Source organism: Pseudochaenichthys georgianus, chromosome 6 (genome assembly GCF_902827115.2).
Source record: "Pseudochaenichthys georgianus chromosome 6, fPseGeo1.2, whole genome shotgun sequence".
NCBI classification, from domain to species: Eukaryota; Metazoa; Chordata; class Actinopteri; order Perciformes; family Channichthyidae; genus Pseudochaenichthys; species Pseudochaenichthys georgianus.
Genome location: NC_047508.1, coordinates 31,240,296 through 31,255,896, shown reverse-complemented (window position 1 = coordinate 31,255,896; position 15,601 = coordinate 31,240,296). Strand labels below are relative to the sequence as shown.

Sequence of the window (15,601 nt, the reverse complement as noted above, 5' to 3'; positions counted from 1 at the left end):
ACGAACCGACAAAGACAGAAAAACCAGAACTTAAATACACACAAGACTAATCACACAAACAAGACACAGGTGAGGAGGGAGGAGAAAACACAGGGGCCACAGGTGAACACAATCGGGTAATTAGACACACCAGGGAAACTAACGACAGGGAACCACAGACAGATCTTAACAGTACCCCCCCCCCACCCTCAAGGGACGGATCCCAGACGTCCCAAAAAAAGTCCAGCAGGGTGGGTGGAGGAGGGACCGGAGGAGGCTTGGCAGGACCCCCGACAGGAGAGTAGTCAGCGGGGCCTCCAACGGCACAGGACATAGGATTGGCAGGACCCCCGGCAGGAGAGTAGACGGCGGGACCTCCAACGAGACAGGACAAAGGGTTGGCAGGACCCCCGACAGGAGAGTAGTCGGCGGGGCCTCCAACGGCACAGGACAAAGGGTTGGCAGGACCCCCGGCAGGAGAGTAGTCGGCGGGACCTCCAACGAGACAGGACAAGGAGCTGGCAGGACCCCCGGCAGGAGAGTAGATGGCGGGACCTCCAACGGGACAGGATAAAGGGTTGGCAGGACCCCCGGCAGGACAGTAGTTGGCGGGGCCTCCAACGGCACAGGACATAGGATTGGCAGGACCTCCGGCAGGAGAGTAGACGGCGGGACCTCCAACGAGACAGGACAAGGAGCTGGCAGGACCCCGGCAGGAGAGTAGACGGCGGGACCTTCAACGGGACAGGACAAAGGGTTGGCAGGACCCTCGGCAGGATAGTAGTCGGCAGGACCTCCAACGAGACAGGACAAGGAGCTGGCAGGACCCCCGGCAGGAGAGTAGACGGCGGGACCCCCAACGGGACAGACATACGATTGGTAGGACCCCCGGCAGAGGAGTCGTCGACGGGGCCTCCAACGGGACAGGACATGGAGTTGGCAGGACCCCCAGCAGAACCTCCAACGGACCAGGACAATGGGTAGGGACTTGAGACGTGACTCGAGAGGGGAACTAGAGAGGGAACTCCAGAGGGGACTAGAGGAGAGAGGAGGAACTAGAGGAGGGACTAGAGGAGGAACTAGAGGAGGAAACTTGAGAGGGGACTTGAGAGGGGACCTAGAGAGGGGACTAGAGGAGGGACTAAAGGAGGGACTAGAGGAGGGAACTCGAGAGGGAACTCGAGAGGGGACTCGATAAGTGACTAGAGGAGGGACTAGAGATGGGACTAGGGAATTGACTAGAGGGGGGACTGGAGAGGGGACTGGAGATGGGACTAGAGAAGGGACTAGGGAAGGGACTAGAGGAGGGACTAGAGAAGGGGCTCGGGAAGGGACCAGAGGAGGGACTAGAGGTGACTAAAGGGGGGACTGGAGAAGGGACTAGGGAAGTGACTAGAGGAGGGACTTGAGAAAGGAATTGAGTAGGGACTAGAGAAGGGACTTGAGATGGGACTAGAGTTGGTACTTGAGAAGTGACTAGAGAAGTGACTAGAGGTGGGACTGGAGAAAGGACTAGAGAAGGGACTAGGAAAGTGACCTGAGGAGGGACTAGGGAAGGGACTAGAGGAGGGACTAGAGGAGGGACTAGAGGGGGGACCAGAGAAGGGACTATGGCAGCTGGGGCCAGGACTGGGGCCGGAACCATGGCTGCTCTGGGCTGAACTGGTTCCTGAACCATGGCCTTTTGGGCTCGTGCTGCTAACCTGGCCTTGCGACTCCTCTTAGGAGCCATTTGGAGGCTCCGTGGACCTCCAAAAGCCAGACGAGTACCAGCGAATGGCTCCTGGACTGTAGCAAACACTGGGTGAGAAGCAGGGGCTGACGCCAGACGGACCACACCGATGCGTGTGGTATCAAAAAGGGAATCTGGAGACCTGGGTCTATCAGGATCGGGAAAACAAACTGTGAGGTAATCCAAAAGCCAGGCCGGTAAGAATTTAACCAAGTCTTGATTCCTCAGCGTAAGGTGGACTGCATCTGCCAGAGCAGCATCTCGCTGCTGAACCCTGACCGCTCCTATCCATCGATGAGCGCAGTCAGACAAAGAAAAGGTATAATCCACTAGTTTCTGCTCAAACGGATCTGCTGGGCCCATATCGTTGGTCGGTAGTGATGTTACGTATTGCGCCGAGGCTTCGGAGCGTGTGTCGAGTAATCCCCGAAGCTTTTTGTGAAGCATGTACCGAGGCTTGCATCGTTTTGGGCCAGTGACGTCATCGATGACAAACGAAGCCTCGCTGCCTGTCGACACCACGTGACTGCTTCAGGAAGCTATTCAGATCGGTTGAACCGTTGAACCACAACGCTCATAATACCCATGGATGTATAGCATGAACCATATTACCCCTCCTGTACCCGGGCCCGGTGACACGATTGAATTAAGAGAGCTCAGACCCTCACCTAGAGGTCGGAACATGTCATAGGTATAAATGGATGCAAGCATAAATAAATGTAGGAATAAAAACATCAATAAATACAGGAATACATATCTTGCAGTGTTTTCAGGGAGCTTTAGTGTGTGCTGTGGCTCAGCTGGAAAGCAGTTGACTCATGACCGCAGGGTCCCTGGTTCAACGACTGAACAATACGTATTTTTTTGTTGTTTATAAAAGCTACAGCTAAATGAGACAATGTAGTTAATAAATGTATTCTTTGATATGGTTTAGCCTTTCTCAGGCTACAACAAGTTTATGAATATTATTAAGGAATACAAATCCCTCTTTGCAATGTGTACCAGCCTCCTTAGGCTTTTCAATCACAATCATTAAACTGGAATAAATACAATATTGTTAACATGAAAATATGATTTAATGTTCGTTGTTTAGAGTTATTCTAAGGCTTTACTCAATGGGGACTCGTATTAGATAGCGCACACTGTTGAGATGTCCAATCTGCCTGTTTTACACACTTTGACCAACAGGAGGTTTGTGTTCAAATGAAGCCCATGATGAAGCCTCATGAGATGAACCCTTTTGCGAACCAATTGGTTCGAAAGCTTCAAAGCTTCATAAGGCTTCATCTCGCCATCACTATTGGTCGGTTCGTAATGTTATGGTGTGCAGGATCAATCAATCAATCAATGTTTATTTATATAGCCCAATATCACAAATGTTACATTTGTCTCAGTGGTCTTCACAGTGTGTACAGAATATCAGTATGACAATACGACACCCTCTGTCCTTAGACCCTCACATCGTACAAGGAAAAACTTCCAAAGAAAACCCAGTTTAAAGGGAAAAATGGGAGAAACCTCAGGGAGAGCAACAGAGGAGGGATCCCTCTCCCAGGACGGACAGACGTGCAATAGATGCCGTGTGTAAATTGCAGGAAGCAGGACCCAAATGCAGACCAGAGTAAAAATAATTCCTTTATTCCAAGGCTATACACAAAGACAGAACAGGACACTCACCGAAGACCACGTCAATACACAAGACGAACCGACAAAGACAGAGAGGAAAAACCAGAACTTAAATACACACAAGACTAATCACACAAACAAGACACAGGTGAGGAGGGAGGAGAAAACCCAGGGGCCACAGGTGAACACAATCGGGTAATCAGACACACCAGGGAAACTAACGACAGGGAACCACAGACAGATCTAAACAAGACAAAACACAACGCAGACAGAAAACCACAGACAGATCTTAACAAGGAGACTCTCACAGAGGTTTAAAGAAGACATATCTGCAAATATGGCAGCAGATATGGAAGGATTATGAGACAATGTACACAGAGCTCAACTCGATGACTGACCATGAAGTGTCAATATTATATTAAAAAAGGAACTATTTTGTGTTTTTATATGTTGTTCAGGCAATACACAAACAGATATGTATTTATCTTGTTTGCCAAAAGTATGTCACCCTACATGGAGCTGTCACAGTATGCTTTTTGTAGCTCCAACATTAAATTAATATGTACAATAATAATATAATAATAATTACTATTATTATTATTATTATTAACAACATATTATTATTATCATTATGCATGGGGATTACTTGATGCTAGTGTGTATTGAATTTAAGCAATTGTTTGCATATTGATCTTGTGTTTTACATAAAATTGTGATTTTTTTCCTCTTCCTGCCCTTTTTTATTTGTTATCTGTTTTGTTTGTGTATTATTAAATTGTGTGCAAAACCAACACAATAGTAAATCCAGGTAACATTTGGATTTAAGGACTTTTATTTGTAACACATTATTTTTAAACTGTCATTTTGCTTCTTTTACTGAAGAAATGTTCTCAATCCTTCTTCATACACCGGTATTAAGTCTAGCCTGGAAGATAAAGAGAAAACGAGAGTTCAGCTTTTGTGTATTGTGTGTTAATGTACTTTGGGTATCCTGAATACTAGTTTGAACTCAGTCTTCAGCACCTGAGAGCTGTGTGACCGCTGATGAGAAAGTGAACCTGTGAGCAGAACAAACACTGAGGCCCCGGCCACACGAGGACGAAAACCTCTCAAACTACCTAAACTAGTTATAAATATGTTTATTTTTACTGTCGGCCGGGTCACTCATTACTGGATCAGCTGCTGCATGAGACAGACACTGACGCTGTCAGAAGAAGAGAGGGCTCCATGTATTTTATTATTATATTATATAGAGTCGTTATTCATTTGTTTTAAAGCTCAATAAATAACAAAGAAGACCTTTGAACGGCACTTTTATAATTTTGTTCGGAAGATTTAAACTTTAATACACGTTGACTGGCGAAAAACTCTGCCCGGTTCCCTCGGCCCCCACCGCGGAGAATAAACAGAAAGTGTGCTGCGGGTGTGTCCGATGCCACAAGACCAGAAATACAAGTATGTTGAGTGTTTATTCAAATGTGCTGCAAGGAGAAATGTTGTGCTGATTGAGCAAGAAGGGCGTTGATATGACACTCACTGCCCCCCTGTGGTGACACAGGGCAAAATACTCAAGGCCTTTGTGAAGGTTTAAAGGGCCCTATTATGCTCTTTCGGATTGTCCCTATCTTCTGCAATGAAAATTAAAATGCCCCTTTAAATCAGTGAACTATCAGTTCTATGTGAAAACACTGATATCAGTTTATTTAAAACAATATCACAGTGTAGAAACACTGATTTTAAGATTTGTATTACTATGAAAATGTTCAAATGGTGTATATTTTGTTCTTATTAACATCTGTGTAGTGAGTTGGTTCAGTGGTAAGAAGAAGATTGAAGGAAATAAGAAAAAACTTGAACAAACTCAAGTCATGTGGATACACAACATACGTTTTTTCGTTCTTTTTCCCTTTTCCGTGCTCCCTCTTTTCATAGTTGTACCCCTAATGCCTTTAAAATGATTAGAATTAGATAATCTGAGAAGTTCTTTCTCCTCTCTGATTATGTTTCATTTTGCAGATGTGAATAAAGAATTTGCTTCATCTTTTGGAGTCACAAGCAAAATGAAACCTTGTGAAAAACCAATGTGTGTAGTTCAGCAAGGAAAATAAAAATTACATAATTTATTAGCATTATTAAAAAACAGGTTGAGTAAGAAGACTGTTTATTTAAGGATGGGTGTTTCACAAGTATGAAGATGGTTCACTAGACACAAGGAAGAGACAGTCAACTAAAAAACTCACAGGTTAACTTCCTGAAAATCATTAGAGTAAGACGGTACATGAGCTTAGATTATATTCTAACACTGTTTAACAAACAATCAATCAGGGAATACATGCACCCTCCTTAGTGTTATTAACATACGACAAGTATATATACAATTTATACATCCGTAAAAACAGCATTATGACCTCATAGAAATATTTCACAACATACCGTACATATAAAAGATTCATATGAATCGTTGTGTGATAAATTAAGAACATCTGACTTAGAGAAGCTACATTATTAAGTAGAAAAGGTGAGTTTCGATGGATAAGAAATATTAAAAACAAGTTGTATTTTCTAATCTAGAATAAAAAAAGAGAGGTATCCATCTTGTCGTGTCATATTCATAAGGAGGAGGAGGTGATGCATAGAACAAATAATAAAGAATCCCATTAAAGGCTGATGTTGCCTGTTGGCTGGACTTCTAATAAACCCCCGGGCTGTTCCGGATGCCGCAGCACAGCACCATGGTGAAGATCATCTCGAAGATCTACATGGGAAAAGGACAGAATGACTTAATTCACTAGGTTTAATCACATTGAGGGCTTCAATAGATGATTATTTTCATTAATGATGAATATGCCAATTATTTTCTGGATTCATTTATTCATCATATAATCTATAAAATGTCAGAAAATATTGAAAAAGGTCCATTCAAGTTTACACAGTCCAGGGCGATGTGTATACATGTCTTATCAGTCAAAAACCCAAAGATATTCAATTGAATATGATATAAAACAAAAAGTATGAAAATATCCATATTTGAGGATGAAAATAGCAATTTCTGCTTTTAATATTACTTTAACGAATATCAAAACAGCAGATATTTGGATCAAACGATTGATTAGTTTAAATAATAAACTACGCCCTGATCAGAGCTGATCAAAACAGTAATGTTTCAGGGACGTTGGCCATGATCTGAGCCTTTCACACTGCAGCTGTGTGAATTATCCGTCACATGTCCAGTCTGACACTCACCATGATAACAGCAACCACCAAGGCAGCCAGACCGATCAGGTAGAGCTTCTCTGAGAACAGCTCGATCAGCTTATAGTGACAGCTCTGGGAGGAGACAGAAATAAAAAAGTTGAGCGTGACACTCTGATAAATGACAAGTGTTTACCCCTCACACTGTACACACACTGTACACACACTGTACACACACTGTACGGGAGACCATGTAATGGAGAGCTGACTGCTGTCAAAACAATGGGCTGAATTTCAGCAGCTTGTGACCGCATGACTCTGAATAATTAATGATGTCATATGTTATCTATTAGAAACATAAATAGAAGCCAGAAGTGGAAAAGGATAAAAGTCTTGCTTTGCTGCCATAGGTTGAATATAGCTCCAACTCAATACGGGGTTACATTTACCAAGAATACATAGGCAGGAAAACACCACAGGCAATGTGATGTTATCTTTTATATTACTGTAAGATTATTTACATAAAGCAAATAAAGTAGTTGTGAACAGTTGTCTTTTTAAACATTCATGTCAATACGTGTAACTGCTTAATAATAATCTCTGTATCTGTTCCAACTTTCAGCATCATATAAACATTGTTGACAATACAATTACAATAAATACATTTGTGACAGTCTTGAGAGTTTTTATTTTTAACACTGGATCATAATGTTCATATTTCGGTATGTATTAAAATAATACAACATTAACACAGTGTCAAATTAGGCCATTTGCACTGTGTAAAGTTATCTAATTTTTGCATAATAATCAAAATATTTGATGTGTAGAACATCTTCTGGAAATGTAAATGGACAAACTAATCAATAAACTAATCAGATAGGAATTTCTATTCTTGGCAACTATAGTGAATTAAATATCAGACAGTGTATAAAAAAAACAATATGGCCAAAGAGCAGTACTGCTTACGGATTTAAAACATTGCCCAGTTTGTTCTTCCTGAAGATTTATTTATAGTAAACTAACTGGGAAAAAAAGTCAAATTGTTTCACAAGTTGATATGTTATTATTGGCCACGATACTACTACTACTACTACTACTACTACTACTACTGCTACTACTACTACTACTACTACTACTACTACTACTACTACTACTACATTAAAGCTTTAACAAGGTAATCAACATATTTTCCCTTTTTCAACCAACCAGATCCTTGCTATTTCACAAAACCATAAATGTATCTCTTTCTAAAGTTGCTAATAAATAAACGTGACATTTATTTCCCGAAGGGTAGACATTCACCAATGAAAATCATTTCTGTACCAGGTATTGTGAAAATGTTTTGTGTATACCTGAGATTTCAGAAAATCTTCCTGAGTCTTTCTGGGACACAAGGTGCCGACGACTTGTTTGAACAGAGCGGTGTCGTCTCCTTTACCGCAGCAGTCGAGCTGAAGGGGAGACAAAGGAACATATAGCATGATCAAAATAATAATTTCACTTATACATGTTACAAAATATCCATAAAGTGATGTTGAGTGACGTACCGTAGAGTGGAAAACCTCCAGCACCTTGATGGCAGAGTCTTTGCTGGGAGAGCCGGAGACGTCCACAGCTTTGATGTATGCAGAGTCGTAGAAATTGATCAGTTCCTTGGAGATCTGAGTTTCAGAGACAGGAAACCAAACAGAGCAGGTTCACTGGAGCTCAGAGGTGGAAAATCAATGGAAACATCAAAGATTCAATCGAGTTTGTGTTGCTTACCGTGTCCTTGTTCATGAAACCCCACATCGCTGCAGCCACTTCACAAGCGAAGAGGATGATCAAAAAGAAGAAGAACTAAAGAAAGATAATAAAGGGGAAAAGATTATTTATTTAAACAAAAACAACAACTTCCTGCTGGATAAAAGAGAAATACTCACAGTCCCCAACAGGCACTGAGATTCCTGAATGGCACCGTAACAACCGAGGAAGCCCACAAGCATCATCACAGCCCCCACAGCTATCAGTATGTACACACCTGGAAACACAGAAACATAATAATGTAAATAAATGTATCTCATCATGGCGGCAATGTGTCCTCAGCACCACTAGGGGGCAGCAGTGTCAGAGCAGTGTGCTAATCATTGATCCAAGTTTTGTTTGGTAATGAACTTCCTGCATGTTTTCCTTGCCTTCCCTGTAGGATGCGGTAGGATGACATGACATCATTGACATCCTGAAGCAAAACGACCCCAGGATACTGATTAAGAGCTGACTCTGCTCAGCTGTCAGGCCACGAAATTACCCACAACCCCCTCTGCTGTGATCTCTGCCCCCATCCAATCATTATTCTTCCCCAGGAAACAGGGGGACCCACGTGAATATACAGTTACCCACCCACGTATACACGCTTATCATGGTGTGATTAAACTGAAATAAAGAGATTCACACTCGAAGGTTGAGCGATGTTTTGGCTGTTATACATAGTGATGACAAAAATACAGTTTCCATTACTTTAAAAAGGCACAGCCGTGTGCAACAAGCTCCAGTTCAGGTAGTCATGTTGCAGGAAAAAGTCAATGAAGAGCAATAAAGCTCCAGTTACAGCAGAGGTCTGGATTATGTTTACACAGTCTATGGTTTACACTTAACGTTCAGGACGGAGTCAAGGTGGAATGAAATATCTGTTGTTCTGGGAGTATGTGTTTAATTTAGAGAACAAGTACGCACTTGGTGACATGAAGGAATTCATTAGGCTATTTATATCTAGTTTTCTGCGGATGGGAAACATGTGAAATGTGTTGTCAAGTCAACTGCTGTAAAGACTGCAGACTGTTGCATATATTAAGAGACCAAATGACTAACTCCTGTGATCTTTTTCTTTTGGTGCAGTGGTTGGCTGGCTCCGCTCCAAAAGGAATTAATACAATCAATAGCCTAACCTGCATGAATAAATTACCTGAAGGTGATGAAGTTTCAGAGCGGTTACAGTTTGCTTTGAATAATCTAATGAGGCAGCAACCTCACACCTTGAACAGTAAAGCTCATTAAATGTAAAATCCCTACAGCCAGCGGTGACAGATAATCAAATGTGTTCAGATTCATGTATACATTTGAGATGTGGACATTTTCGAGTTAGGTATTTCTTACTTCACTAGTTAATTTTCAATTTCAAGTAAAGGCCGTTATTGTTCACACAGAAATAGAAAAGTGTAAAAATCAATAAAATAAAAGTAGGAAAGATCAATTAAATAAACACATTATTTACAAAAATTGAGCCTTTTACAAAAATAATAATAAAAAAACAATGATTAAAGCTTATAAACTAATATCTCTCTACAATAAAACACACATGATTAAAACAGGTCTTACATTTCCTTTTGATAATGCACAGGGGTTTGGTTTTTACAAAAATAAAATCAACATAAGCACAAAAAAATTGAATTACAAAATACATTGTTAAAGATTAGATTGGTTCTAACAATGTTGGCCTCTTACATGAAAGCTAGTCGGGGCCTGTTATCTCTTATTTCCTCTCATCACTTGATAACATTTAGATAATCAATATTTCACATAAAAAAGCAGGATTGGAGAAAACTATGAATATACATTTATGGTGCAGCAGTTTCATTCCCCCAAATAACTACCTGACAGTAGGTAAAGTATCGTTGCTATGACTCAAGTAAAGGATGTGGATACTTTTAGGAAGACGGTGCGGGGGGGGGGGGTCTGTTTCTGGGTTTCTATACTTACTCACAGGTGAACGAAACACACGCAGGCTCTAAAGTATCCTGACAGAGAGCGACAGACAGGCCCGGGAAGAGATCCTGACTCCTGCTGTACCGCACACATCCCATCCTACATCTACACTCTTTCTAACTCTGTATGTCTCTAATCAACACCCCTCCTGCTTTATCCCCCTCCTCTCTTTCTCTCTCAGGTTTTGTTGTAGTGAAAAACGGCTACCAGGGCCAGTTACCCAGCAATGCGGCAAAGCAGGCATTATTTCCACTGCCTGCCATTACTATGACAACACCCTTTGAGGTTTGAAGGCCATAGGGACTTTCAGGGAGACAGGCAATCTTATTCCACTGGGGAAGTTCATGTATTTCTTGTTTCCCAGTGTAATCTCGAGGGGGAAGAGGGGGAGGTTAGGACCATCTAAAAGCACCGCTCGGACTTTTCTCATCCAGTATCTTAAACAAAGGGCCAGGAGTCTTGTTCACACTGTCAGAGCATGACACCAATGAACCAAGATGAACACAATCATACTGTGTGTCACTGAATACATGTTGAGTAGAAGATTAAATATATAAAAAAAAGGCTCCATATATGCATTTCCTGTTGACATAGTTGACTTCCTGCAGCGAATATACTCTTCGTTAAAGCTATCTGTAGCCCACCTTACTGTGTCTTTAAAGTTTAACCCATTGACAACTCAGACATCATTGAAGAATGTGTACTAATAGTACACTTAGTACACAATAGTTGCTTTGTAGCAGTAACGCTTCTATCGCTTAAAGGAATAGACAAACGTTGTTATCTCTGCCAAGCACATTATGTTTTAGGCCGGATGACAGAAAAAAAAGTACAGGCCAGATTTCATGAAACTTGGTGGGATGGGCTAAGCAAGCACCAATTACATTTTGGAGCGAATCCAAAACACATGACAGATACTTCAATTATTTCTGATTTTCTAAACATTGCAAGATATGGGTGTTGTTGCTGCATTCATGTGGTTTGCGGAAAAGTTAACTACTGAATGGGAACAAGTCAGAACAACAACCAAACATTTACTTTAAGCTGATTTAATTTATTTTAATGACGGCAAGTGACAAAATGTCCAACCAGCTACCGACATATTACTCAGAAACTATGACAAATGGTGACACATTTATCATACAAGAACATCTTCTTTGTGTCAACGTTGTTTTATTTTTAAGGTTTAAAGTACAAACATGAGAGTGGAATACTCCTCATTAATTTCTTGTCAGAAAAGCGAATAAGCACATTTTCATAAATATGAACCTTTTCTTTAGATATGAGGTAAAGTACTTCAAGTTAAAGAGTAGGAATCAGTTGAAGTGTCAGTTGATGAAAAGAAAGGGAAAGAAGTTTTATTTTCAGAAGAAATGAGAGAGAATCAGAGCTCAAAAAGACCCAGTGTACAGCTGTTTGAATTGTAATATAAAGCTTTTTTATTGATACATTAAGCTAACGAGGCAACATATGACTTTAAAACCCCAAATGTCTTTGTTTATTGCCATTTCCATGTGGGAGATGTTAGAGATGTCATGTTTGGATTAAGCTTGTTAAGCCTGTGAGACTTCAGAGTAATGTTTTGATTTTGTGTACAAAGACACACACCATTTTTCTGTCAAACTGTTTCCTCACAGTTGGTGTATGCATCCTATAGTTTAGCACTTTGGGCTATGAAATATTGCAGAAAAGTCCTTCAGGCCGAGGCTCTGCATTATACATACAGTGTAAGGTACTGAAAGAGCATGTGTAACAACATCTGTCAGCCTTTCTGCAGCTCCTAGAGTTTGAGAGGCTGGAGCCCTAACCCCACCAGACTCCTGACAACTGCCACCGATTTCAGCCACTGGTTAAGAGGTGGGAGTATGTGTATTTTCAGCCTTACATAAATACCACTTTGGTGTGCCAGTGTGCTAAAAACATCCACTCCAAACTCTAATTTGAAGGGTAATGTGCAGATGTACAAGGTTATTTGAATTATTCAAGGGCGTATGTTCAAGGGAGGGTTAAAAAGAAAAGAAACAGTCCCTTGATCTCGACTGGGTGGGCCTCTCTTGCCGCCCTGCCTTTAAAATCACGAGTGTGCTATTCCTGTATAAAAAGCACGGGCTCGCATTCGCTCTGTATACTTACTGAGGGGTAAGTATGGGAGTGCAGCAGGAGCCCAAATGTAAATTAATGGGCTCACTAGAGTTCACCACCACAACACACCGAGATGAGGGACCTTTGATATGTTCAAATCACAACGTGTATTGCAGGTTTTAGGGCCAGAGTCTGGCAGCAAAGGAAACATGATGCTGATTTATGACTTTAGTACATGATGTGAGCCAAAATCTGAGGCACAAATCCCTGAATTAGTTTACAAAGACATACAAAACTTCTTAGAATTCCTCAGGTTCAGATAGTTTAAAGTGCAAGCGACAGTAGGCACATAAAGGCTTTGTTTATGCACCAGAGCCCACATGTCTCAACATCTGTCTGAGACATCTGGCCCTCTCTCAAGAAAGGAGTTTGAAGCTGAAGTCATAAACATATTTTTTGATCTGAGTTAGAGAACATCACTTACAGTATGCAGTGATCGGAGGGACAGCTGAGTAAAAACACTGAGGTGATGGAGTTAGTCTTGACTCTTAAGTCACGCTGCGGATATACGCAGGTCTTGTTTCCTGGTCTTCTCTCAGACGTCACACCACTGTTACTATTTCTGGACTGGATCCAGCTGAGTGTGAAAGACAGGTATTTTCTGTCAATTAGGTACATTGCATCACTCTGGTAACAGTGAGCTTCTTGACGACAAGGAACAAGGACATAATGACCAAGGACCTTGCAAGGAAGCATATCTAGTGTCTCACAGAGGACACACGCTTCTGAGGAAATAGGAAGGAAGTAGGAAGGTGACCAGGCAAGTCACAGGAGGCTGCATATAGTAGCCCTGAAGTAAGGACTTGAATCCAGTAATGTTAGGAGGAGTTTACATGTATGGCATTATGTTAATGTTCTGTTGACTGTTATATTTTAAAATACATTGTTTATTTCTTTGCACCCTGTTTGCTTCTCTAACCTGGTACTCCACTCAGTGAACATTTAAAATTGAAGTGGTACATATGAACAGCTTTCCCAACATTAAAAAGGAATAAAGTAATGGAAGGTTGAATGTTGATGTGAGGGTGAAAAGAGAAACTTCTTCTTGTGTTTGTGATGTGTTTCTCGGGGTGTTGAATACTCACTGATGTAGAAGGTGCCCGGAGCCTGTTGGCCTTCAAACTGTAGGATGAGGAGGTTGCTGGTCTGACTGTCATGGCGGAGCCACAGGGCCACTGCTAAGATCACACCTCCGGCCAGCTGTCCCAAAGAGAGAGAAGGTTTTAATTGATTTTCTTTCATGTTTCTTCACTTTGATATTCAAGAGAGATGTTAGCATGAATATTAAAACCAACCTGTAGTTATCCATTTTTCAGACTTGAAAAAAAGACCCATCAATAGAGAACGTACAAGGCCTGACTCTCCTAAGATCAAATCAGTGAACTGTCCTCTAGTAATGAGAGGACATCCTGAAACCTTGCTGACCTACAGCACAGACCACGTCAGCACCACATTGTTCAAACCAACTCAAGAACTTTGTTGTTCAACTTTATCCCTCTTGATCTCTCCTCTACTTCACATCCATTAAGGCAGAAACATCCTGATAAACTGTTATCTTGTAAAAGCTGATGGAGCATAACTACTGAAGGATCAGGGCCATATATTGTTCACATGCTGTCGATTTATTCTATGTTTATATCAAGATACATCTGCATATTTATTCTGCACTCCATTGTTCTCAAAGAAACAGGAAACTCAATCCTCAACATGAAAAATAGCAAAACAAGGAAGAGAGGGCTCATGGTTTTCACAATGACAGGCAGAGCGGCAAAACCGACAGAGGAAACACTCCATCAAGTGCGGCATGTCCAGGATATGGTGACTTGTCTAAAAAAAGACGACTGTTCTGTACGGGTAAACTCAAATGGAAATTCACAAACAAGTGATCCATTCAGTGGGTAAAGGGTGAAGTTAACATCTGCAGGAAGTCTGATATGATGTAACGAAGTGTAAAATACAGACATGCATTAGGAACAACTGTGGCAAGTCCCTTGTTGGTGAAATAACTTTTTAGAAAACAAATCTCAGATCAATCTGGATGGTCAAAACAACAAATAAATAAAAAAATACACCAATGCAGGAGGTGTTTCCTGAGCTCTTTAAAAGCTTCAAAGGCACTAAATAAGTCTGGTGACCAGGTAGGAACAAAGGAAATGACAAGAGTAAAAATAGCCGCCCCCCTCCCCCAGAAGCCCTTTTAGTCCTGTTCAATCTCCCTCTTCACATGTTTAATCTGAGGAGAACAAGACTTAGTTAAAAAACAAGAAACGGTCCAATATTGAAGGAAGTTTAGTTCAGTGTTTCATCGGAAACAACTTCAGAAACCAGTGTTTGGAGTGTTTCAATAATATGAACACAAGTTAATTAACTGAAACGATTGATCTAAGAGTTAATGTGAGGAAAAGAACAGTTTTATCCCAGCAGTGACAGACTGAAGCCCAACCAGTGTGAAGTGCTGCTCTCAGCCATCCGGCCTGCCCTGCCGCTCGGTCATGCAGAAAATAAGTGTTGATGAAGAGCGTTACCACTCCAGCCTGGACAAGGTTTGTGCTGTGCCTCTCCGATGCTGAATGTCACATCAGCATAATTAGTACAGCAGGGCAGGAAACTGTCCAGAATGTATCAGTTATTAACCTTAAACTCTGAGCTTAACAGACTATTAGCCTTAACAGGGAGAACAGAACAAGGTAAAAGAAAGCAACTCAGACAATAAAAGAACAAACATAATAGCAAATCCAAAGTAAAATATGTTCAACTCACCCAGAAAATAAAGTTAAAGAAAAATAACATGTATTTGATGCATTTTGTGCAGCCCGCCACAACCATGTTGCCAGTTTTTACCAACTCGTCCTTTTGCAAATCAAACACACTGTGAGGTCAGTCTACTGTCCCAGATCACACAGTCTCTCTCTCTGCCAGATTTTATTCAGGCCGGCTGGGTATAAGCGCCTCTGTGTTGCTAACTCCTCCTTTATAATGAAGATTGAAAACCGAGACCGGGAACTGCCCACCGAGAGAAGAGGACAGGAGGAGAAGAAGGCAGAGGGAACAACACTGAGAGCCCTACTTTGTTCCTCTGCCACTTTAAAAATGGGTTATGGTGAGAATAGGACAAAACCTCCCTTGACTCTCATGGGGGAAATGAGTGGACAGAAAGAAAGGAAGGAAGTGAAATCCACAGTCCATTTT

At 41.4% G+C, this 15,601-nt stretch overlaps 1 protein-coding gene across 1 annotated transcript; it reads right to left on the bottom strand.

Annotated features, from left to right (window-relative positions):
* Nucleotides 1–5,481: 5,481 nt before the first annotated feature.
* Nucleotides 5,482–15,489, bottom strand: LOC117447778 (CD81 antigen-like). Its single transcript, XM_034084668.1, has 8 exons — nt 15,173–15,489; nt 13,498–13,612; nt 8,452–8,549; nt 8,294–8,368; nt 8,077–8,190; nt 7,882–7,980; nt 6,581–6,664; nt 5,482–6,092 (listed from the first exon to the last, which is right to left on the bottom strand). The coding sequence occupies exons 1-8, from the start codon at nt 15,236–15,238 to the stop codon at nt 6,027–6,029; spliced, it is 717 nt and encodes a 238-aa protein (XP_033940559.1). The 5' UTR covers nt 15,239–15,489; the 3' UTR covers nt 5,482–6,026.
* Between the last annotated feature and the right edge of the window lie 112 nt (nt 15,490–15,601).